This window comes from Argentina silus (assembly GCF_951799395.1).
Source record: "Argentina silus genome assembly, chromosome: 19".
Lineage (NCBI taxonomy): Eukaryota > Metazoa > Chordata > Actinopteri > Argentiniformes > Argentinidae > Argentina > Argentina silus.
Genome location: NC_139673.1, coordinates 2,983,469 through 3,009,273, shown reverse-complemented (window position 1 = coordinate 3,009,273; position 25,805 = coordinate 2,983,469). Strand labels below are relative to the sequence as shown.

Below are 25,805 nucleotides of genomic sequence, written 5' to 3'. Positions count from 1 at the left end.
TGAGCGTCACACAGGACACGCAAGAGAGAGGAGGAGAGGGGAGGGGAGGAGAGAGGAGGGGAGGAGAGGGGAGGGGAGGAGAGAGGAGGGGAGAAGCACATTATAGCACAGGAGAGGACCTGGGAGTGTTATTGATCACACACACACAGACATTATAGAGATGGACGGTGGATCCTAACCTTGATCATCTGCTTGCAGACTCTCATGAGTTGGTAGTCGAGCTCTGGGTCCATCATCTCCACCTCCTGCAGTTTAAACACCTTCTGGTGACAGCGCTGGGTCAACTGCTTCTTACTCTCCTTCAGACACTCGATCATCTAGGAAGGAGAGAGAAGGGCAGTGGGGGGGGGGGGGGAGAGAGAGAGAGAGAGAGAGAGAGAGAGACAGCGAGAGGGAGAGAGAGAAGACAAGGTACTGAATGTGTGGGCCAACTTTTGTTGAAACTTTTATTTATTCAGGCCAGTCTCTCTTGAAAAATGGACTCTTCTCTCACTGAGATGTTGTCCTAAACTTTCACAGGGCCCTAGAAACCAACCGCAGAGCAGTTTCATTTCCCCAGAGTCTGATACCGGTCACTGCATTGACTCACCAACTGCCAAATAATTCCGGAACACTCACCACCTAGAATGCCAAGTGTTTTTTATGTGGTGTTTACCTAGCAACAATACTTTGATTGGCTACAAAATAAGGCACCATAATTTATGCATTTTTGGTGAATAAAGTCACCCTTGGGCACTCTAGAATGTTGACGATTTGGGCGACTTTATTCACCCTCGGCTTTAAGTCATGGTGACGGTGTTTCAGGAGTGTTTCTACGTGTCTTACCTGGGCGTTGCCGAAGGGCACATTGGAGCACAGCTTGGTGATGTCACTCTTACATGCGTCGTACAAGTCAGGCTCCAACCTGATGTCCTCAGACTAAAGGAAAGAGAGAGGAGAGGAGAGAGAGAGAGGAGTGAAAAGAACAAGAGGGATGAATAAAATGGACAAGGGGACAGAGGAGAGAAGAAGAGAGAGAGTTGTGTACTGTATGAGTTAATTCCCAGGAGAGGCTGTAATGACCCTCCAGACACACTCAATAGGCTGGGCCAACGGCTCTGACCTCCACTCGATTCTATTGGCTCCACGGTCAATACAGTCAGACAGTGAGGGCAACCACAACAACTCAGGAGTCAATACCAGACTGACTCAGGAGTCAATACCAGACTGACTCCTACAGCCACGGTAGTGGCTATTGAGTGACGAATCATCAATTCAAGGCCTGCATCGCTGAGACAAAGCCGCCACTGTGACACAATTACAGGCATCATTTGTCCTCGTTTAATTGGCTCCTCCAGATGGGGCCGCATGCCACGGCAGCTGTATGAACCGTGTATGATGTGTGTGTGTGTGTGTGTGTGTGCGTGTGTGTGTGTGTGTGTCTCTCTCCGGTCTGCTGGAGGCTCCCTCACCATCTCCAGCTCCTCCACCCTCAGCTGCTTACGACACTTGAGGGAGACGCGCTGCTCCTTGACGTCCTGCAGGGTGTCGTTCCTCACCGTGGTGCTCAGACAGATCACCACGTCCACCCTGGGGAGGGAGGGAGGGAGGGGGGGGGGGGAGGGAGGGAGGGAGGGAGGGGTGAAAGGGGTAGGTAGAAACAGGAGGTGGCATTGTGAGCGAAAAAGAAAACAAGCAAAAAAGGAACAGAAGATCAGAGAGGGTACTTGAGAGGCTCTCTACAGCTCCACACACACACACACACACGCACACGCACACGCACACACATCATACACACACACACACACACATCATATCATACACACACACACACACACACGCACGCACACAGGGAAGGGTAACACCAGTTCCAACCAGTGCTGGGGGAATCATTACAGAGAGCTTGTCTGATGAGTCAATCGCTGCATGGATGAGGATCAAACAGCCTGGAGGGAACCAGGGGGCTGGGAGAATGATCTTCTGAGCAGCGCTCTGGGCTAGATTAGCATAGCCTATCAATCACTGATTAATGCCGCCTCAGGGAACATTTTTCTACAACCAATACCCAATTCCAGGGACCCATTTCTACCATTATGTCCCAGAATGTACATTAGGATTCCTCTCAGGCAGCGAGACTTGCGTTGAATAAGTCATTTATTTTTTTACTGGGACTTCTTACGGTGGCCTGGATGTGACAAACTGGCAGACTCACTTCTTCTTAATGTTGGGGCACAGTTTGAGCACGTCCTCCTTGCAGGCCATCTTGAATTTGTAGGAGAAGCGGAAATCCTTCATTTGGATCTGAGGGAGAAGGGGGGGGGGGGAGAGGGGGGGGGGGAGAGGAAAGGAGTCAGACAGACAGACAGTGTTGTTTACAGTTGAGGAAAGGAGTCAGACAGACAGTGTTGTTTACAGTGACTGGTCAAAGCAAACCGACTGAGGGTAAAACAATAAACACACACCAAATCCTGTCCCTTCACATCACATCACATCAATTAATCGTTCTCTGTCTGTGTTTATGTGTGTGTCTGTCTGTGTGTGTGTGTGCGTCTGCGTCTGTGGGTTCAGTCAGGGCCACTAGTCCCCGCTGCGGGGGCAGGGCTGTGGTGATTGACTCACCAGCTGGAAGTGTGTGACGCCCACGGTGCACTTGTCGTTCATCTCCTTCTGATGCTTGTTCTGGACCAGACACTCCATCAGGTCCCCTGTGTCCACCTGGTTATCTGCCACATCCTGGGGGGGGAGGGGGGGGGGGAGGGAGGGGGCAGGGGGAGGGAGGGAGAGAGATTGTTGTGGTCCTCTGTGGCTCAGCTGGTAGAGCGTGGCGCTAACAACACTTAGGTTGTGGGTATGATTCCCACTGGGACCATGTATGCACTCAGTGCAATGTAAGTCGCTTTGGATAAAAGCGTCAGCTAAATGGCGTATATTATATTAGAGAGAGAAGGTCAACATGAGCCGGAATACACACGCGGCTTACAAATGAGCCTAAACATCGCCTCCAGTTCTCAGGAAGGGTGTATAATCATTAGAGGCTGGTAGAGGTAGAATTCGGAGGACAGGCACACTCATCCCTGCATTACAATGACCACCCCGTCCTCCGGTTTCAACCTCCACCAGCCTCCCCTGGTGTGCATGCAGCAGGGCATGCAGGGAAACGTTGATGTTATTGTTGGGAGTGTGAGAGATGAGAGCCACTGAGCGCTGAGGTGTGAACCTGAGGCTGTGCATCACGGGAGGCCAGCGGAGGTAGAAATTGGAGGACGGGCTCATTATAATGCGTGGAACGGAATGAGGAGTAGTATCAGATTCCGTCCCGTGCATTACAATGAGTCCCTCCTTCAAATTGCACCCCAGCCAGCCTCCCCTGATGAGGACACAGTCACTGGATACAGTAATCGGATACAGTAATAGGATAAAGTGGTCTAACAGGTCTTGGGTGGCTGGTGAGAGTCAAAGGGACGGTACTTACGTGGCAGTGGGACTGGATGACTGGCTCACACGCCCGGATCAACAGAGCCTCAATCTGAATATCCTGTTCCAGAGGACACAGTACAGCAGAATCAGTACAGAACAATCAGATGAGGTTGTCGTGGAAACGGAAGCAACGGTGTGGCTGTTTCTGATGACGTACCTCCGACTCCAGCTCAGTCAGGTTGCCCACCACGTCCCTGCATTCAGAGACCAGGTCATCCAGGTGGTCCTGGAGGCACTCCAGCTCCTAGAGAACACAGACACACACACACACACACACAGACACAGACACACACACACACACAGACACAGACACACACAGACACAGACACAGACACAGGCACACAGGCACACAGGCACACAGGCACACAGGCACACAGGCACACAGGCACACAGGCACACACACACGGATTAGATGTAGTACCTGGGAGGTTGGTGGAGGCAGAAATCGGAGGACGGGCTCATTGTAATTACAAATTCTAATGAGCCCGTCCTCTGATTTCTACCTCCAGTGATGTCCGTCAGAAGAAACAGCAGTCAGTTCACCACCAGAGCCAAGCAGCTGTAGCAGCTCCCCAGACAGTATGACAATGACAAAGCTTATTTTATTGCGACCTATTATTCCCATGACAACTGCACTTTAGCTACATTATCTGCCCTGTATGTCTGTCTGTCTCTCTGCCTGTCTCTCTGTCTGTCTGTCTCTGTGTCTGTCTGTCTCTCGCCTGGCCCGTCTCTGTCTGTCTGTCTGTCTGTCTGTCTGTCTGTCAGTCTCCCTCTGTCTCTCACCTGGCCCGTGTCTGTCTCTCTGTCTGTCTGTCTCTCTCTGTCTCTCACCTGGCCCGTGTCTGTCTTCTCGCTGCACCACTTCCCCAGGTCGGTCATGCAGCGTTTCTGAAGCTCGGGGTCCAGCTTCACGTCCAGCGCCCTCTGGTGGAGGATCCTCTGCACTTCCATCTTACAGTCACGAGACAGCTGGACACGCGGGCGGGCGGGGGGGGGGGGGGATACGTTAGGGTGGTGCATGTCAGTAATACACACGCATGCATACACACATCTACATACCCACGCACACGCCTGCATACATACTAACACAGACATTTTTTTTTTTTTTACCTACTCCTAGGATTTAATAATCATAGGGAATCAAGCTGTCATCATCCCGTAGGTCGCCACGGTAATGACTTATATGGTGCCATTCAACCTCCATTAGCCCACTGAGAACAGTCACAATGGCCCTGTTATAATACGACTGCCTTCATCATCATTACCATCACCAACCTCCAAATTACCCTGCAATCATTCTGGGAGATTTTGCAGACGAGCACAATTCATTTTATGGGTCTTTATGTATTGACCATAATCGTCACTGATCCTCATCATCATTCTTCACACCATCATCATCATCATCATCATCATTATCCCACCACCATGATCAATATCCACAGACGTTCTTGGAACATAACAAACTTACATTTTCCTCTGGATGTTTCTGTTAAATTCAAAACACCATATGGTTAACCTAGTTTCTCTGAGAGCGGGAGTCAGGGGGGACGAATCTGCAAGTGTGTGAAAGTAGGCCAGACCTGTATAAAAGGCCTCCATCACAGCCCCCCTGGAGTCATATGCGGTAACGTATACAAGCTGTGTTCCACAATGACAGGACATTCCTGTCAGCTGTCTATAATTGTACCAAACCATGCCTAAGAAAAGCAGCCAATCACACACACACACACACACACACAGTCAGTCAACGCTCTGCTATGGAGCTGTCATCCTCTCCTCATCCTCCCCTCATCCTCCCCTCATCCTCCCCTCATCCTCACCCGTCTGCCCTGCTCCTCCGTGCGGTAGGCGTGGCGATACAGGCAGGAGAAGACGGCGCCGGGGGGCATCATCTCGCTGGTCTCGTTCCAGCCGTGTGTGTGGCAGAGGCGGGCAGCGTCGCCCTGGCACTTCTTATACAGCACAGGGTCCAGTCTAGGGGGAGGGGAGGGGAGGACAGGGGGGAGGACAGGGGGGAAGGGGGAGGACAGGGGGTGGGGGGTGGCTGAGAGTCAGTTTCTACTGGATTTGAATAACAGATTTGAGGCTAGTACGTTGGAAGATCTCTTTTTATTTCAGTCTGAGGAGGAGGAGGAGAGGGGGAGAGAGTCTTAGCTACAGATGGTAGAGAGACTTTACAAGTGTACCCGACTCTTTGTCAAGAGTAAATAACACGTTTACACAGATTCTTGACGATGGTGTTATGCTCGTTCCGCTTCGGTGAACCGCTGTAAAGTGTAATACCCCGGTGGGCAGACCCGGAGAAACGGTGACATTTGAGAAAGTCAAGGGAATGTTTCTCAGAACAAATTCAATTAGGTTCTTTTCCAGGCCGTCGATAGCAGAGAGAGAAACAGGCTGGAGACCTACAGACACAGAGGGGGAGTGAACTGAGGGCACTGAGGGCGGCACTGAGGGAGTGAACTGAGGGCACTGAGGGAGTGAACTGAGGGCACTGAGGGAGTGAACTGAGGGCACTGAGGGCGGCACTGAGGGAGTGAACTGAGGGCACTGAGGGAGTGAACTGAGGGCACTGAGGGCGGCACTGAGGGAGTGAACTGAGGGCACTGAGGGAGTGAACTGAGGGCGCTGAGGGAGTGAACTGAGGGCACTGAGGGAGTGAACTGAGGGCGCTGAGGGCGGCACTGAGGGAGTGAACTGAGGGCACTGAGGGAGTGAACTGAGGGCACTGAGGGCGGCACTGAGGGAGTGAACTGAGGGCGCTGAGGGAGTGAACTGAGGGCGCTGAGGGAGTGAACTGAGGGCACTGAGGGCGGCACTGAGGGAGTGAACTGAGGGCGCTGAGGGAGTGAACTGAGGGAGTGAACTGAGGGCGCTGAGGGTGGCGCTGAGGGCGCGCCCCCCCCCCCCCCCCACGAGCTCTCACACTGGTTCCAAGGGGGGACTGACCCCGCGGCCACGTCAGCCCTTGATGTACACTTGTACACTACGAACACCATCTCACCTGTAGTGAGGCAGCCTTCACCGTACTGAAGACAAGGGCGCCAGGGGCCAATTATCTTTAATTGCTGTTAAGGTCTCCCAATTAAAAACACCATTAGACCTAATGAACTGTGAACACAGCTACAGGCTAGAGAGGCTACTCAGCGGCCTGCACGCGTGTGTGCATGTGTGCGTGTACATGTGTGTGTGTACATGTGTGTGTGTGTGTGTGTGTGTGTGTGTGTGTGTACTAACGTGGACAACATAATAAACTCTTATCAGACTGGCAGCAGCGGCGGTATTCACAAACTTCAGGGTTGCGAGTCAGTGGTCATGGTTACACCGTTCGGAGATAAAGGGCCTAAAGGTGAAGGGTCGGGGTTCAGGGGTAACAGGTCGTGGGTCACTCACTTCCAGTCCCGTGAGATGAAGTACTGCAGCTCCAGCAGCCGGTGTTCACAGTCCTCCACCATCTTGTCGGTGTACAGGTGCTCCATCAGACATGACAGGATCCTACACACACACACACACACACACGTCAAGTCCAGGGTCCAACAATCATAAAAACAGTGTATTCATTGACTCACAGTGACTCAACATGGCTGGTTCTCCCACCTCCCACAACTGAAGGCAATTCCTTCACTCTCCACACACACACACACACACACACACACACACACACACACAGCCTCATTAGTAATAGTCTCTCAACCCTTCCCCTCCCCACCTGAAGACAAACAGAAACAGCCATTGTCCTCCTCCTCTCCTCTCCCTGCTCTCAGTGAGGGGGCTGAGATCGCCACGAACCAGGCGGTGAACAAAGAGAGGGATTCAGTGGGAAAGTTCACCGGTGCCCGTGCTGAATTTAGTCTGACTTTATTTGGAGTAATGTATTCATGGGCGCAGGTTGTGCGAACGAAGGCAGAGGGGGGAATAAGGAATAATTGGATGTGCTTCATAGCATTAATGAGCGCAGGAGGAGAGAAAAACAGGGGGAGTGTGAGGAGAGTGTGAGGAGGTAGAGAGAGAGAGAGAGAGAGAGAGAGAAAGGTTGTTTTTTTCCCCACCAGCAATAGCATGTTATACAGCAACAACACGACCACAAAGCCAGACTTCAGAGTGGTTGTTGTTGAAGACAGGTAAACAGGGCCCTTTCTGTGTTCATTGTGAAGTGACGCAAAACTAGGTTAATCTGCAGCGCTACAATTGACAACGGAATGCAAGTGAAAAAACCTCGGATTGACTGTGTGCATGAAAGAAGCTTTACCACAGATCACTGCATCGAAATACCGACACACAAACGTACGTCCGTGGAGGCTGGTGGAGGTAGAAATCGGAGGATGGGCTCACAGTGGTGTATGGAATGGGATAAGGAATGGGATCAAACATCGATAAGGGGGGATGTGACCATATAGAAAGATATCGTCACGTACAGAGACCTCCATCAGTGTTGGAAAGAGGAAGCATGTTGTCTTCTTTTAGGGCGGGCGGGTTTGGGCGGGCGAGCAAAAATAGCGTGTGTGTGTGTGTGTGTGTGTGTGTGTGTCATCCTCACATGGGGTCTCCATTGCGGATATGTTTGCAGGCGGTCTGGATGACAGATTCACAGGCCTCATTGAGAGCTCGGTCTATGCGGTAGTCTGCCCCTGGGTCCGCTGACTGGATCAGAGTCTGGAGCTGTGACACACACACAGAAACACACACACACAATCAGCATCAACAAAACAGCTGGGCTTTAGTTAGTGTGTGTGGTCTCACAAAATGTTCCAGACTGAATATATGGAGCACAAACAAATCAAAAGTTTGGTCCTGCTGTCCCCATTCATTTTCTATGGGGAGTTCGGCAACCTATTTAAAATGCTCCTGCTAAAATGCTTTTATAAGGTGTGTGTGTGTGTGTGTGCGGGCGCCCTCACCGCGCTCTGACAGAGGCTGTCCACGGTGCCCTTGTCCCCCCGGCCCACCCTCATCAGGCAGTGGAGGGTGCGTCCCTTGCGGTGCAGGCCGGAGCAGTGGGCCTCGATCTCCCCCCTGCAGTGGAGCACGATCTCTGGGCTCAGGGAGAAGTCCTCCATCAGCATCCTCCGGTAGTCCAGCATCTCTCCCTGGCACTCCCCACTCACCGTACGACCTGGGGGGACAGAGAGGCTTCACCATGGAGACACACACATCTACACACACACACGGGCACACACACCCGGACGGGCGCACACACACACACACACACCCGGACACACACACCCACGCGGACACACACACACCCACCCCTGTGTACGGCAGACTCCAGGCAGAGCAGCAGGTAGGAGAGGCGGGCCTCGCGGGCGCGGGGCATGTTGGTGTCCAGGTTGCAGCGATACTTCCTCAGGTCCGTCTTGCAGGCCTTGGCCAGGGAGTAGCTCACCTTGTAGTCCTGGGCTATCAGCTTCTGTCTGGTGGTCAGGGCCTCACGACACTACCCCGGGGGGGGGGGGGGGGGGAGAGAAGGAGAGAGAGAGAGAAAGAGATTGAGAGAGAGAGAGGCCTTATTCATAGCCCCAAACTACCTCTCGCCACTCTGCACCCTGCCAAACACACATTCCTGTGGCGGTTCCTGCTGAACAACACCGGCCAGCAGCGATGGCCTTCTTCTCAGAATAGAAAGTGATCTGCATACGTGTCTCCCGAGCGCCCTCCCCACAGAGCCTTCTAGACCGAGGTGAAAGCAGTTAAAGCCCTTTGTTGACTTAACACGCTTTAGTTACATTTGTGTCAAGAGATCTATTAAAAGGAGGAGGTTTAAGTAAACTATGGCCCCGCGCTAATTTAAACCGGCAACCCTCAACCCTCAAACCGCTTGCTCTCCCTTCAGCGGTTATTCTCCACATACCTTCTCAGACATGGCCTCCTCAAACTTGTGGTTGAAGAGACACTTGTAGACTTTGCCCTCCCCTGCTTGGGTCTGCAGGAAAAACAAACATCAGTCACCACAGGACATTCTCTGTGAGTCACATTTTACTCCTGTGTGTGTGTGTGGGTGGGTGTACACACACGCACACATGCACGCACACACACACACACACAGACACAGACACACACAGCAACACGCACACACCCAGTGTGTTTGCTCTGTCCATCTGTCCCTGCTGCAGACAGAGGAGGAGAGAGAGGAGGAAATCAGATGAGAGGAGAGGAAGTGAGGAGGAGAGGAGGAGAGGAAGTGAGGAGGACAGGAAGTGGAGAGAACAGACGGAGGAAGACAGGAGGAGTAACAGGGTCAATCAACAGGACAGGAAACAGGATGGAGAGATGGAGAGATGGCGAAAAAGAAGGAGAAACAGGGAAGAGAGGAAGAAAAAAGAAGAAGAGAGGAAGGTGAGAAGAAGAGACGGAGTGAGAGAGGAGAGAGGTGTGTGTGTGTGTGTGTGTGGGGCGTACGTTTTCACAGAAGCGTTCGCGGTCCTCCCGGCAGGAGAAGTACAGGTAGCGGTCCAGGTGGAAGTCGTCCGAGGACAGCTCCGCCACGCGCATGATGGACTTCTTACACTCGTCTCTGATTGGATGAGCCTGCTCCGCCTGCTCCGCCTCCCGCACCAAGCCCTTCTCCAGACAGGAAATGACCTCACCTTGAGAATGAATGTCCTGAGAGGGGGAGAGAGAAACAAATTGTTTACAACTTCTGCAGGCGCGACCCAGACAGCCACAGTCTGCTGAACCACAGACAGGGAGACAGACAGGGAGACAGACAGGGAGACAGACAGGGAGACAGACACCGTCTCTGAATACAGAACGAGTGGAAAACTAAAATAAACAAACGTATTTCAGACCAAATGGAAAAAAATAAAAAAAAATAAAAGAGAAAGGGCAACCCATTATTACCCAATGAATTACACATGCAAATCTATGGTGATAACATCACATTTATTCAATTTGAAAATCCCCTGCTTTTCACCATATGCCCGTTCCAGCCAGATCCTCTCTATTCAAACGGGATTGTGTTCAAGCTAATTAAACTGTAGGTCTGTCTGGAGCGCAACAACGACAGCACAGTGACGTGGGAAGACACAGGCGGGCACAGACACAGACACAGACACAGACAAAACTCAGTCTCAACAATGAACAGCCCTCTGCTGCCCGTAAACCTGTTTGGACGAGCTGGCAGGAACATCTCGTACTTTCACTCACTCCCACACCCACACACACACACACCTCTGTCCTTCTCATCTCGTACTTTTACACACACACGCACACACGCACACGCACACACACACACACACACTCCTCTGTCCTTCTCATCTTGTACTTTCGCACACACACACACACACACACACCTCTCTGTCCGCCTCCTTTTCTATTGACACAGATGGACATTCACAGACGGAGGAGCCGACCAGTTCACCGTGACACAAACACAGAAGGGGACAGACAGACGACAACTACGCTTCCCTCCAACACAAGAGAAAGGGAGAGAGAGATGGTGGAAATGGACAGAAAGAGACAGGGAGAAACAGAGAGAGAGAGAGGGAGAGAGAGAGAGAGAGAGAGAGAGAGAGAGAGAGAGAGAAACAGAGAGGGAGAGAAAGAGAGAGAGAAAACACAGTAACACTGAATGGCCCGTGCTCAAGGTCCCCCAGCGCCATCTCTCCACTCCTGGCCAGCTGACAGAGGAAGTCTTCTGTGAGGACACTCATGGCCGACGTGTGTGTGGAGGACCTAGCTGACTAGTTGACAACACCTGGTGTCCCTGGCGGGAGGATCTCCAGGCTGGACTGTCTGGGTGACGGCTGTGGTGCTGACATCATCATTGGCTCTCTCTTCAACCCTCATCTGGGACCTCATCTGGGACCTCATCTCCTGCCTTTCCCTCTCCCTCTGCGTCTCTCCCTCCCTCCCTCCCCCCCGTCCCCTGCCTCTCCGTCTGCTTCTCTCCCTCTCCCTCTGCTTCTCTCTCTCCCTCCCTCCCTCCCTCCCTCTATAGGACATACTATAGGGTTCAGTGCAGGCCAACAGTAAAACAAGACAGACGGGGCCCTCTCCTCCCCACTCCATCCCTCCCTCCCTCCCTCCATTCTGTGAATACTTCAACACAGGACTGAACTAACAAGTGGTGCCCTCTCCAATCACTGCTGCCAGTGACAATGGTGCTGAAACAAAGCGTGTTTTCTCTCAAACCCAAAACAGCTTTATTCACAAACACAGACAAGCAATTACGGGGTCAACACTTTAAACTGCATGGCTAACGCATCAACGCATCCATCACATTGTCCAAATGAACACACACACACACAAACACACACACACTTAGTAGTAGTTGCAGTAAACATCCCTCTGGGACTCATCCACATACAGCAGAGGACTCAAGCTGTTCCTAAACACACACCACACACACACACACACACACACACACACACGACGTAGCTCACCTTCTCTCCGATGTTGATGGAGCCACAGTGCAGGGTGTTGATGTCCTCCTTGCACTTGTCCATGAAGCCGCAGATGAGCCGGTAGTCGCTGAAGACGATACTGGTCATCTTGGTGATGTACTGGTGGCACTGGTACTCTGTGATGTTGCCACGGTGATCCACCAGGCACGACACCAGGTAGCCCTTCCCACGCTCCTCCTCGTTACACTCCTTAATCTGGGGAGACAGGAGGTCGGCCGGTGAGTATGACTACGGTAGAGGACGAGACCAGGGGAGGCTGGCGGAGGTAGGAATCGGAGGATGGGCACATTGTAATGCATGGAACAGAATGGAGAACGGTATGGAACACGCGTGGCTCCGCTGATGTGACCAGACACTGTATGGTGTTGTCCCTCAACAAGCCAGACCTGGCATGTTAAGCCATTCAGTGCCGAGGGTGAACCAAGTCACCAAACTGTCAACATTCTAGTGCCAAGGGTGACTTTATTCACCAAAAATGCATAATTTATGAGCCTTCATTTTGTAGCCAATCAAAGTATTGCTGCTAGGTAAATACCATACAAAACACTTGGCACTCTGGGTGGTGAGTTAAACAGGTTTGAGTTACAGTACCAGTCAAAAGTTTGGACACACCTTCTCATTCAATGGTTTTCCTTTATTTTTTATTATTTTCTACATTGTAGATTAATATTGAAGACATCAAAACTATGAAGGAACACATATGGAATTATGTAGTAAACAAAAAAGTGTTAAACAAACCAGAATATGTTTTATATTTTAGATTCTTCAAAGTAGCCACCTTTTGCTTTGATGACAGCTTTGCACGCTCTTGGCAAGGTGTGTCCAAACCTTTGACTGGTGCTGTGCAGGGAGTGCTTTGTCACAGTCCGGGAGGAAAAAAATAAATCCTACATCGCCTGAATGAATTCAGGCCCGTGTCAGGCCGCCACTCAAATGGCGTTGTGACTTCAAAGCCTTCTAAACGGCCAGAAAACAACAAGAGAACGGCAAAACACAAAGCAAAATCAATTTTGCGGCAACACTCGAACAATCAGGCTTTTGAACGGGCCTGTTGTTGTGTTTCTAATCTGCGGTGCGTCAGGGCGTGCGAGGCTCAGTGTGGGGGAACACCCACACGGGCTCTTTGTGTCGTGAGGGGGCCGCAGCGCTGAATGTCACAGCTACAATAGCAGACTCCCAGCCAGGCTGACAGGTCATTATCTGGGTTATGTTACAGCTCCCTGTCTGCCAGCTACATAGATATGGTCGTTCTGTTTTTCTGTGTAGGAGTGTGTGTGTGTGTGTGTGTGTGTGGTATGTATGTGTGTGTGTGTGTGTGTGTGTGTGTGTTCATCCTATCGGGTGGTAATACACTCCCTGGAGTGTGTGATAGATACCCTGGTGTTTATCTGTGGCTTGGGCCTTAATCACAGCTTTAGCCTCCTGCAGAGAGAGAGAGAGAGAGAGAGAGAGAGAGAGAGAGAGAGTATGTATATGTATGCGTGTATATGTATGTGTGTATGTATGTGTGTGTGTGTATTTTAGACCCCTGCAGTGTTGAGATTCTGCATTACTCCCAGCATCCTCACCATGGAGACGAGCTTCACAGGGCAACTCCCCTGTGTATGGATGCAACTGACTCACACACACACACACACACACTCTCACACACACACACACACTCTCACACACACACTCTCACACACACACACACACTCTCACACACACACTCTCACACACACACTCTCACACACACACTCTCACATACACACACACACACACACACCCAGGGCTGTGGGAGGACTGTTCCCTCCATGGGACGAAAAGAACAAAGCAGAAGGCCTGTTTGAAGCAGCTGAAGTGTTTCATGTGATGTAGAGAAACTGACCAACCAGGTTGGTCCACGGTACCACGGTACCCCAGGCAGACGGTACCGCGGTACCCCAGGCAGACGGTACCGCGGTACCCCAAGGAAGACGGTACCACGGTACCCCAAGGAAGACGGTACCACGGTACCCCAGGCAGACTCACCCCAGGTGGATCAGGTGTCATACATACATACAGTACCAGTCAAAAGTTTGGACACAAACTTGCCAAGAGTGTGCAAAGCTGTCATCAAAGCAAAAGGTGGCGACTTTGAAGAATCTAAAATCTAAAACATATTCTGGTTTGTTTACTACACTTTTTTGTTTACCGCATAATTCCATGTGTTCCTTCATAGATTTGATGCCTTCAATATGAATCTACAATGTAGAAAATATTTTTTAAAAAAAGAAAAGAAAAACCATTGAATGAGAAGGTGTGTCCACACTGTTGACTGGTGCTGCATGAGGCGTGTGTGAAGAGAAAGAGAATCATGTGACCCCCGACTAACCTCAGTGATGGTGCTCTTGCAGACCTCCATGGCCACCGACTCAAACTTGGGATCTGTAGTCAAGTTCAACTTGTAGTTCCAGAGCAGCTGTGGGAGGGAGAGGCAGAGGCAGGGTCAGACAAAAGTAGGGAAGGGTAAATGACAATAGGAAAGAGAGAGAGAGGGGGAGAAAGAACGACAGACCGACAGACGTGAGGAGAGAGGGATGGCGAGAGAAAGAAAGAAAGAAAGAAAGAAAGAAAGAAAAAGAGGGAGATAAAAAGACAGAGCACGAGAGACAGAGAGCCAGAGGAAGCACAGGAGCTAGAGGGAGAGGAGAGAGAACAGAGATGAGACAAGAAGCAATCTATCATCAGGTGAGGATGAAGGAGGTTTGACTGATGACAGAACAGCAGTGTAAAGAGTGCCGCCACCCCCCCCCCCCCCCCCCCAGCCATGGCACCAGGGGAGAGCGTGGCACCCTAATACTTCACTCTCCATTAGGAACCCTGCGGAGGCAGAGGGGGACCTACTGCTGTGTGTGTGTGTGTGAGCCGCATATTATTTGCGAAATATTTGTTTTCATCTCGTGATGAAACCATTGTGAAGATTTTTTTGATTTTTTTCCGTTTTCCCTGGAGGAGAGCCTCATTAGCCGTCATGTCAGCGGCTAGCTGCTTTTACATCACAGACCAGAGCCAAATGTACGGAGACCAAACTGTCACTCCTCTTACAACGCAGCCCATTAATCTGACGTGTGCAGAGCAGTGACAGTAAATGTTTCATTGTACCATCTGCAACCTACAAGTATGCAAAACAGGCATATGTAAATCTCTCTCTCTCTCTCTCTCTCTCTCTCTCTCTCTCTCTCTCTCTCTCTCTCTCTCTCTCTCTCTCTCTCTCTCTCTCTCTCTCTCTCTCTCTCTCTCTCTCTCTCTCTCTCTCTCTCTCTCTCTCTCTCTCTCTCATACATAATGCACATACTAATAGTGTCCATGTTAATGAGTGAAATATATGAATGTTCTAAAAATCTTATGAACAGCCCTGCCGTCCTAATCAACACCTTGGAGTTGGCGCAGGGATGGAGACGTGTCACATGGTAATCCCATGATGACGCAGACAGGCGAGGGGGGGGGCGATGACAGGCTTCCGTCCTGTCGAGGTGTTTCGATGGCGACAGGTTCTACCATGACACGTACGCACACATCGCAGATTCACGTCTCTCTCTAGCCCTCGGAGGGGGGGGGGGGGTCCTCCGTCCTCCAGCCCCCCCAGGCTGCAGCTGATGGATCGGCAGAGGTGTAGGTGTAGGTGTAAGCGTAGGTGTAGGTGTAAGCGTAGGGCCACCGTTTCTTAGCTCTGATCCTAACACGGCCCCCCAGGGTACAGCGCTTTCCACAGACTTCACACTTCACACCTCACCCTCCGACCACAGCTGTACTTGTGAATTGTGGAAAAGGGTCGAAAACAACGGAGGGGAACTTTCCTCACAGCTGCGTGGTACTAAAACCATCAGGTCCGCTGTGAGTCACAGAACAAAAGGTGATCCAAGTGTTCAGGCGCCTTTGGGGACCGCACTACCTGACTGTTTTAGGGGTGTCATTGATAGAAGGGTGCAAGGGGATGAGTCGCCCCCTCCCCCCCTTCCTTTCCTTCAACCCTCTCTCCCTCTCCCTCATCCCTCCATCCAAACTGGCGCTCGGCTCGACGGCGCCCTCCTCCCATCTAGTTCCTCTCTCTGCCTCCGGTCGTTAAAGTCGCAAAAACACCTGTCAAGGAGTCAGTGTTTTACGAGGACGAGATAAAGTTTATGAGTCGCCGCTGGAATAGGAACAACTACCCTGGCCATAAAACAATGTTGGAAAACAAGACGAGAGACGTGGGGAGCGTAGAGGGAGAGAGAGAGAAAGAAAGAGAGAGAGAGAGAGAAGACTTCACTGACTTCACTTTAATTAACACGTCTTGAGAGCAGAGTTAAGAGTGTCAGTGGCTCTGTTCTGGACGAGGCCCAGACATCTAATGGGGGCTTTAACCTTGTGATGCCGTGAGAGAGAGAGCTTCATTAACCTCCCTCAACGCAACTCAACACGCCCCCGCCTGCCTTCCTGCCTGCCTTCCTGCCTGCCTGCCTGCCTTCCTTCCTGCCTTCCTTCCTTCCTTCCTTCCTTCCTTCCTGCCTTCCTTTATCGCTTCAAGGTAAGAGTCTCTCTCCTCCACAGTCTCTGTCTCTCCTCCACAGTCTCTGTCTCTCCTCCACAGTCTCTGTCTCTCCTCCACAGAGTCTCTGTCTCTCCTCCACAGTCTCTGTCTCTCCTCCACAGTCTCTGTCTCTCCTCCACAGAGTCTCTCTCCTCCACAGAGTCTCTCTCTGTATCATGAGGTTGAGTGGAGACCAGATGCCAAAGAGGACTTCAATCTCTGTAATCATCTCTCTCTCTCTAACTGCTGTGGGTGGCCGCTCCGGAGGAGGAGGAGGAGGAGGAGGACAGGAGGGGGAGAGGAAGAGGGCTGGAGAGAGAGAGAGGGAGGTGGAGATGGAGAGAGAGAGAGAGGGAGGTGGAGATGGAGAGAGAGAGAGAGGGAGGGGGTAGGTGGAGAGAGAGAAAGAGAAAGAGGGGGAGGTGGAGATGGAGAGAGAGAGAGAGAGAGGGAGGTGGAGATGGAGAGAGAGAGAGAGGGAGGGGGTAGGTGGAGAGAGAGAAAGAGAAAGAGAGGGGAAGGGGGTGATGGAGAGAGAGAGAGAGAGAGGGGGAGGTAGAGAGAGAGAGAGGGGGAGGTAGAGAGAGAGAGAGAGAGAGAGAGAGAGGGGGAGGTAGAGAGAGAGAGAGAGAGAGAGAGAGAGAGAGAGAGGGGGAGGTAGAGAGAGAGGGACTTGAGGGGCTGAATCACTGCTCTATTATCCCCTCAGGCAGACAGCTGGTCCATGTTAACAAGCAGAATATCGAAGTGAGAAAAAGCTAAATGACGAGAATCTAAATGTAGACAAATGTAATGTTGTTAACCAGTAGATAATAGCAGGCTAAGCCTCCCACAACAAGCACACGGTGGCCCACTTTAATCCCACACACTGTTGTGGCGTCGGCCTAAAAAGACAATTTAGCTCAGCGAAAGGTAAATCACGCTCGTGGCGATAAAAAAAGTACGTAAACACACAGCTACATTAGTGAGGAAGTACTAATTAAAGTCACTAATTAAAGTGACGCCACAGGATCATTTGGATCATTTCAGCCTGCAGTTCTAATCGTAACGTTAACAAGCAGAAACGGGCCCCTGTCGCGTGCCCGCAGCGTGGAATGTGAAACTTAAAAAAATAAAAACATACAAAATAATCATAATAATAATAACAACAACAACAGCCGCTCCGAGAGTAGCCGCTGATAAACAAGAGATTAATAAAACCACAGAAGTAGTTGTGATAAGTAGCTTCTCTTTAACGGGGAGGTAGAACTAGGCTACAGTAGTGTATTTGCTATACCTCCCCCCCGCCCCCGCCCCCCCCAAGGCATATATCTTGGCAGGCCTCTGAGTGACACTTGGAGGAGGAGAGAGGGAAGACCCCCGTGGAGATTAAAGTGAGAAGGGAGAGGGGGATAGGAACACTCACGTGGTTGCAGTCTGAAGCGATCTCCATTTCCTGGAAAGAGAAGAGAAGAAGGCAGGTATCAGACACATGGTGATGGTGGAATGCTTCACGCCCAAATCTCTCATCTCTTCCTTCACCCATTTACACACACACACACACACACTTCACTGGCAGTATCACAGCTGGTGAGAACCCCCCCTCCACCCCATTACTGTCACAGCCTGCGAGCACACACACACACACACACACACAAACAATTGTGACCTTGACACTATGACAGTGACTAGTGCTGGTTGTAGCCAGCCCATCCTGCGGCTGTGAAACACATCTGCCTCTGTCCTCAGGAGGAAAATCTCTTCAGTTCCTGGCTCAGGACAGTGACACACACAGGCACGCACGCACGCACGCACACGCACACACACACTTCCCTCTTGCTGAAGAGGTTTTTATTGAAGGCTCACTGTTAATGTGGTGGTTATGAATACACACACACTTTTTCCCTACGCTTTTGAACTGAAGAGGTTTTTAGTGAACGACGCACACACAAACACACACACACTTTTTACTCAATGCTTTTGAACTGAAGAGGTTTTTATTGAAGGACACGCACACACACACTTTTCCCACAATGCTTTTGAACTGAAGAGGTTTTTATTGAAGGCTCACTGTTGCAGTGGTGGTTATAAATACACACGCATGCACGCACACACGCACACACACACGCACACACACTTTTCCCTCAATGCTTTTGAACTGAAGAGGTTTTTTTATTGAAGGCTCACTGTGGTTATGAATACCTGTGTAGCTCTGCCTGCCTCGCAAGTTCTACAGGAAAGAAAAAAAACATCATCAGGAGGTGAAGATGCCACAGAATCGCTGGAGCTTGAGTCCCACCCTGCAGGATACCTCCACACACTCTGAAACTCTCAGAGACGACAACCACGCTGTGATATATTTAGACAAAAGGATTCAAGAGAGAAAAACACGACAGAGCTGCAGTATATCCTAGCCGCAGCCAGCAGAGCCCCAGCCTCCCAGCCCTGCTGGATCACACACCGCTGTACCCGCTACACACACACAGCCTCCGTTAAAGGAAGTTAGTGTTCCTGGCAGAGCAATAACTAAAGCTGACGGTGCATACATGGACTGGACTGGTGTAATCATTTGTAAGAGCTTCCAGCCAAACCAGCAGCACACACACACACACACACACACATACAGCTGACAGGTGCAAGAGTGAGTTGAAAACAAGGCCAGGGCACCATGGTCTAATTCAGGGCAATGGAGCACTGCAGGGGTTTAGGTGAGGAGACCAGAGCGTGCACACACACACACACACACACACCAGTCCTTCCACCCCTGTGGAGTGACCCCCCTCTAATGACTCACGCTCAGGATGACACTGCTGTCAATCAAATCTTGTCCAGAGGGCAAGGACACACACACACACACACAGAGCGCCATCAAGACACAGCACAGACCACCATGGACCAACCGTGTTCTGTCGCATCATCGTTACGCAGTGTGGCGACTCATCGATTAGCGCGGGGCAGTGACGCACACACACACACACACACACACACACACACACACACACACACACACACACACACACACACACACACACACACACACACACACACACACACACGGGTACAGGAAATGACCAAGGTGAAGCCCTCTATCAAGCAGACACTAATCCAGTTGCGGTGGAGGCACGAAAGGCCACAGTGGTCATAGAGAAATGTGAATCAGTCCACAGACCGGCAGGCCACGGTCTCCACAGACCTCAGGGCAACGTAGGGGTAACAGACACGCACTTCCTCGCCCATTTCTCAGGACTCTGAATGTATAACCTCGCCATTTGCCTTTAAAAAGGACCGGTAATGTTGATAAGGCTAGAATTGTTAGCATCGTCATGGTTTGCCACGTTTGAACAGACGAGGTGGAACAGGGGAAGGAAGGGGGACTTGGGTTAGCCAACGGGAGGCTGATCAGTCCCTTTTAGTCTCTCCAAGATGGAACCCATGCCGACTGTGTGATTAGTCTGTGTGAGTAGTCTGTGTGAGTAGTCTGTGTGAGTAGTCTGCTAGCTTCTTATTCATTATGAGACCATGACATGATAAATCACACACATACACCCGCACATACACGCACATACACGCACACACACACACACACAAACACACACGCACACACACACACAAACACACACGAGCGGTGAAGCTGCCTCTCCACATCGAGAGAACGGCGATGACGCACAGCGCCTCCCCGTCAGCGCCACGAGACAAATTATGCCCTTATTTTAATTAACATCATCACAGCGACGTCTGTCAGAAGAAGTCACCGGCTGAGCGAATAGCATTTGCATGCTCGGCCCGGCCTGCGCCCGTCAGGCGGCTCTGCTCAGAAACGCACTCGGCAACAAGAGGGCCTGGACAGGTACTCCAACGAGGGAGCGAGGCAGGAAAATAGAATCCCTTTTTCACTTCGCCACCGCGACCTCATCGCCCCGCTAAGCTCGACAGCAGCGTCAGACTTGAAGCCTCGCAACAGCACCTCACGACAGTGTGCGTGTGCGTGTGTGTGTTGTTGTTGTGTGTGTGTGTGTGTGTCTGTGTGTGCTGTTTGTGTGTGTCTTTTATAGAGCTTATCAGACAGACAACATCAGCCAGCCAGAAAGACACTGGAGAGAGAGGAACTGCTCTGGACTGCTCTGCCAGGGACCTGCTCACACACCCATACCAGGAATATCTCAAAGCCCTGTTTTGCTGCCAATAACTGCAACTGCCGCTATACAAGACACCCAGCCACACCCTGGTATGCATGCTGCCCCGAAACCCAGCGCATACCACCGAGACCGGGCTCTGGCCAAAGGACAGGTATGTGGCTAACAAGCAGCTAGCCTAGCGGCTGGCTATCACAAGTCAAAGCTAATGGAGGCGGCTAATACAAGGGCTAGCACCAGGCTAGCGCGTCAGCTAGCACGCCAAGTTCAGCTGGAGAGTGAGAGGAGAGGGGGAAAAAAAAATAAAAGTGACAGTCATCGCAAAATTTCGGCAAGTGTCAGGGTTGGAAAGAGCAAGTGAGGACAGTTGTGGGAGCAGCAGACACACCAGTGAAGGGAGAGGGAGACAGTTGGTCCCCGAGGGTGGTGAGGAGGGGGGGGGGTGAGGAGGGGGAGGGGGTGGGGAGGGGGTGGGAGAGAGGTGAGTGAGGAGGGGGAGGGGGGGGAGGGGGGTGTTTTCAAAGGGGGACGACAGTCTGAGTGCCTGACCTGTGCCTCCACTCTGGATCCTCAGATCCTCTCCCTCCCTCCCTCCCTCCCTTTCCACACCCTGTGGTTTACAGACAGTCAAAATGTCACCATGCTGTTTCCATCAGGCAAATCAGCGGAGGTTGGGCCTCTGAGGATCACCCACAGGCATGTGCTCACACGCCTCGGAGCATCAAGACCCGGACTAACAGGTTCCGCGACAGCTTCCACCCGCGGGCCATAAGACTGCTCAATTGATGCCACCTCGGGCCATAACATTAACGCTGAACTGCCACGACCTCAGCCCACGCTGCAGCGGTGAGAAGCTAGCTTGCCCTAAGCATTCCGTCGCGACGTCTGCGGCTGTATTCCGCGTGCGATGAATAGACTTTGATTTCGTTCGAGGTGCACCGCTTCAAGAACCGCGCGCTACCTCCTCAAATCTCTCCTACATCTCCTCAATCTCTCCTCATCCTCGCTAAGAGCCATCAAACACAGCCATCTGCATGGCTTTCACACACACCAGCACAGAGGGGGGGGGGGGGGGGGGGGGGGGAAGCTCACGACATGCGTCACCAGTGATTCATAAATAGACACGACCACAAATAATCGCCGGAAATCAAGACCATCAATCTACTCAGTGACCCTAGGGCTAAAACTCTAAGCCCACCCGCCAGGCTATTTTGAGCATTGTCATATCGTGTGAAAGAGGGGACATGTGACCATACGTTACAGGAAGGAACACTAGAACACTGAAATGACTAACACGACCTCATCTGATAACTCGGGACGGTCAATACCGCTCCCGGTGGAACTCAAAACCACGGAGGCTGTATCGCACCCAACGTCGGCACGACTTAGGCCTTCTCCTACAGAGATCGCTGAGCGGCTGAAAGGAAGAACAGCCTTGGCGAGACTCCAGCTCCTCTCTGGCAAGTCGTCATCCTTCCAGCATTTTCTAACAAATAAACTCTGACAGGGTTCGCCTTTGAAGGACGGAACACAGTAAGAGCGTTCCATCGATCGGGAACCTGTGAGGATGAAAGATTACTGGACGGTGGCATGTAGGCTGGACTGTTATGCTACACATCATGTTCTATTATGTCCTATTCTATTCCACCACTGTGTTAAGATGAAGGTCGAAACCAGGGCTTCGGTAGAGGCCGCTGCCAAGACAGAATGTGGTCATTAGTTATTTTTTTTTTCCATCTTACATTTTCATAAACGTTTCTCGACAGTTTTGTTCTTCTCGCCTTCTTCATTTTTAAATCGTGTGCAAGTTCTCTTTCCTTTTCCTTTACAGAGACAATGCTTTGTATGTTACAACCTTCATTTACATTTTTCATTATAGTCCTCTCTTCCATTCCTAATGTGTGTGGATTCTTCTTCCTCATCCATTTTTACCTTTCTTCTCTCTTAACTCAACATATCTTTTCGTCAAGTCCTTGTATTTACGATTATTTTCTTCACTTAGCTTTTTCCATTTGTAAGTGAAAAAAAAAACGTTTTAATTTGTTCCTTTAGTAATTCCCATAGTTCACTGTCTGTTCTGGTTAAGCATCTAATATCTTCAGTTCTTTTAATTTCTTCTTTTAGTTTGTGTAAGAGTTCATTGCAGTCCTTACAGGGGAAGGTCACATACCGAAACAGCCTCGCTGACTGGGTTCAGCAGCAGGCTTATCATTTCTTCTGTAACCACAATGATTCAGCAACTTGGGACATGGGACACAGGAGAGGCCCGGGTAGCCTAGGTTCATTAGAACTCTGCACCTCAGTATGTTGCTGGACAGGTCGGTCCTAAGCTTTTGAGGGCACACACAGCCAGCCCTTCATCGTGTGAGAACGCTACCCTCATTTGGTCTGTATGCCTCTCTTCACACCATTTGCATTACCAGCTCTCTGGGGAACCATATGCTCATATTTAAAACATATGCCCTCGATTAAATCAACAAGTATGATTTTGTTTATGACAACTTAAGTGTTCCCCAAAGACTACTCTGGGTAATTTCCTTTGGAGTGTCCCACCGAAAGGAAGGCACAGTGATTTCGGAGAGTGGAGAGTTACTTAACGGCTATGCTAACCTTTCTAGTGACCATAGAGCACTCTCTCACCATCAAACTGCAATTTGCTCTCTAATCTTCTTCAGACAAGCTATTACTGCAGGCTCGGCTGTTGTATTAATAGAAGATCATACATTTCCTAGGCTGTACCAGTTTCACAGTGCATAAAACTGTAAGATTACTTCCCCAAGTAGAGAGGGACACATCAGCATAGGCACACACACACACACACACACACACACACACGATTCCCTTCCATCACACTCCTGCAGCCTTTTATGAGCATCAACTAGGTGGTGAAGGGGTTAATATCCCTCTGCTCGCTGGCCAGCAACCACTCAATTATTAAAGCCTAGGCCTACACAGCCATCATAACCACTTCCTGCCCTCTTCTTCTGCAGCATCCTCTGTCAGAGTGGTTGCTTTCATTACCACCATTGGGCAGGGAAGGATTCTGGAATCCATCCCATGGCATTTCTATGGTTTCATGCTTTCTCCCATTCAATGCTGTTCATTACTTTGGGCAGATCTCTCACACACACAGCTCTTTGACTCCCTCCCTGTAACAGTAACCCCCCCTCCCTCATGGCTACCCCTCTGTCTCTTCTCTTCCCTCACAAGACAAGACGAGAGCAGACCATCTCTTCCCGTTGCCTCTGTGGTCTAGTCACACTCTGATGTAGCAACACTTGGTCAAGCAGTCAAGCAAGCCCACAGTTTCAAACCTGCGACGCCTTGCCAAGGGGAGGATAGCGTGATTAGCATGATTAGCATCAGAAGCAGCCGGAAGCATAGCAGATGTGACTGCGACGACTAGCCCGGTGCCACAGACGTCTCTCTCTGTAAGGCATCACACTCGTGAGCCACGCTAGCCGCCATCGGTTTAGACACACAGCGGCAATGAGACCCCTCGAGGGAGGAGAGCTCCGTCTCAGATTACCACAGCGCCAGAAAGAAAGAGAGGACAGAATGAGAGAACGAAAGGGAGACAGTCCAAGAAACGGCAAAATTCCCTCTAACAATGATCTCAGTTCTCCTTGACGTGCCAATTCAATGACACCATCCTGCAAACAAAGCACCGCACTGTAAAACTAAAACACTACGCCGTAGTCACAACAGATCACCCGTCAAACACAACTCACAGTTGTCTGTACGACGACGCAAGGCTGGTTTTGCACAAGACGTGTGACCACATTTACACAGTATTAACATAGCTCATCGTTACAGCGCCAATGTTTAATCTATGCAGTTCACTGAGGACAGATGGTTGATAACGAACCACGAACCGCAGCGAAATGAGCATGAGGCCGAGAACTGATTATACTGCATTATAAGCTAGTGTTATGGGACTGAAAAGACACACACACACAAAAAAAAACACCTTTAGCGGGCCTGAATAAACCTGTCGCCCATGCCCAGAAGAATGCTAGCACAGCACTCTGCCACAACAAATAAAGCTGTTTGAACTTTTAGCACCACCGCGATTGTTTAGTCTGGAGCCTGCATGTTTAGACTGCCTTCACCAACCATCAAAGAGCAGAGCTACGGTAGAGGATCATTTAGCTTCTATGCAGCCCCTCCCCCCACCCCCCTCCCCCCACCACTCGTATATGAGCATCCGGGAAAAAACTGAAGAGCTTCTGCAAGCTTCTGTGCTGCTCGAGGAAGTGAAACGCAAAGCAATGCTCCCGGTGCAGCAGGGAATCAAAGCAAAGCAATTAAGGGTATGGAGTCATCGCATGCAGATAAAGGGCTTTCTGAACTAATAAAACTGCAACAGAGGGAAGAATCGGGGCCTGAGAGTAGGCCCTGATGTGGAAAGAACTGACTTCGCAAGCACATTTAATTTTCAAGGCATAGCCTATTAACTTCCGACGTGCATTGTGTATTGTTGTGGAATAAAAGTTACGGCTCGGCAAGGCTACAACAAATGTCAGTCGCTCGGACACCAAAAGGTCACAGCGGCACACAGGAGATTTCTGATCATTCTCTGTTGGCCATGTAACGGTACATTTGTGAGGATGTGGCTTTTCATGGAAGCAAGGGGATGAAAAACGCTGCAGATTTTTCTTCTCCATTTTGATCCCTCACGTCACCTCACCTCCCATGCCAGAATCTACTAAAATGGCGGCACTCCCTCCTCTGTGCTGTCCAGATTGTTTCCCTAGTAGAAAGGAATCTGGCTTGAGACAGACAAAAAAAGAGGACAAGCTGCAATCTTGATTTGGAAACAACAAGCTGATATGACCCTGAAACCTCATCCTCTCAATCCTCCCTGGGTCCAAGTAGTCCCTCCTCCATTCCTCTCATCCTCTTTCCTCGCCTCCTCCTTCCTTGCTTCCTCGCCTCCTCCTTCCTATTATCCTCCTTCCTCGCCTCCTGCAGGAAGGAGGATAATAGGAAGGAGGAAACAAGGAAGGAGGAGGCGAGGAAGGAGGATAATAGGAAGGAGGATGCGAGGTGTTGAGGTGAGGCGATCTGTCTTTCTAGAGTTTGCCGAAAGGCTGCAGGAGGCTACAGGCTCAGAGGTGAATCACTAGGCTACAACCTTATTCTCATTCTGATCACAGCAGCCTCCCCCTGATAGCCATCAGCAGGCTGCAGGCAACACACACCTCCAGCACAGCATCACATACACACAGGCACACACAAGTACACACAGGGACACACACCGCGTGATCATGATTTCTAAAGGTGTCCAGCCTAGCCCGC

General features: G+C 50.8%; 1 protein-coding gene across 1 annotated transcript in view; it reads right to left on the bottom strand.

Moving 5' to 3' along the window:
- glg1b (golgi glycoprotein 1b) overlaps window positions 1-25,805 on the bottom strand; it is a 39,996-nt gene that overhangs the window by 7,198 nt on the left and 6,993 nt on the right. The window contains exons 2-19 of the mRNA XM_083691338.1: window positions 17,798-17,827; window positions 14,215-14,301; window positions 11,841-12,056; window positions 9,856-10,059; window positions 9,308-9,379; window positions 8,707-8,893; window positions 8,358-8,572; window positions 7,997-8,118; window positions 6,853-6,954; window positions 5,280-5,433; window positions 4,291-4,428; window positions 3,614-3,700; window positions 3,452-3,514; window positions 2,599-2,712; window positions 2,192-2,280; window positions 1,452-1,569; window positions 826-918; window positions 180-317 (exon numbers count right to left, since the gene is read on the bottom strand). Coding sequence (XP_083547464.1) covers window positions 180-317; window positions 826-918; window positions 1,452-1,569; window positions 2,192-2,280; window positions 2,599-2,712; window positions 3,452-3,514; window positions 3,614-3,700; window positions 4,291-4,428; window positions 5,280-5,433; window positions 6,853-6,954; window positions 7,997-8,118; window positions 8,358-8,572; window positions 8,707-8,893; window positions 9,308-9,379; window positions 9,856-10,059; window positions 11,841-12,056; window positions 14,215-14,301; window positions 17,798-17,827 — 2,229 coding nt within the window. The remainder of the gene's footprint in view (window positions 1-179; window positions 318-825; window positions 919-1,451; window positions 1,570-2,191; window positions 2,281-2,598; window positions 2,713-3,451; window positions 3,515-3,613; window positions 3,701-4,290; window positions 4,429-5,279; window positions 5,434-6,852; window positions 6,955-7,996; window positions 8,119-8,357; window positions 8,573-8,706; window positions 8,894-9,307; window positions 9,380-9,855; window positions 10,060-11,840; window positions 12,057-14,214; window positions 14,302-17,797; window positions 17,828-25,805) is intronic.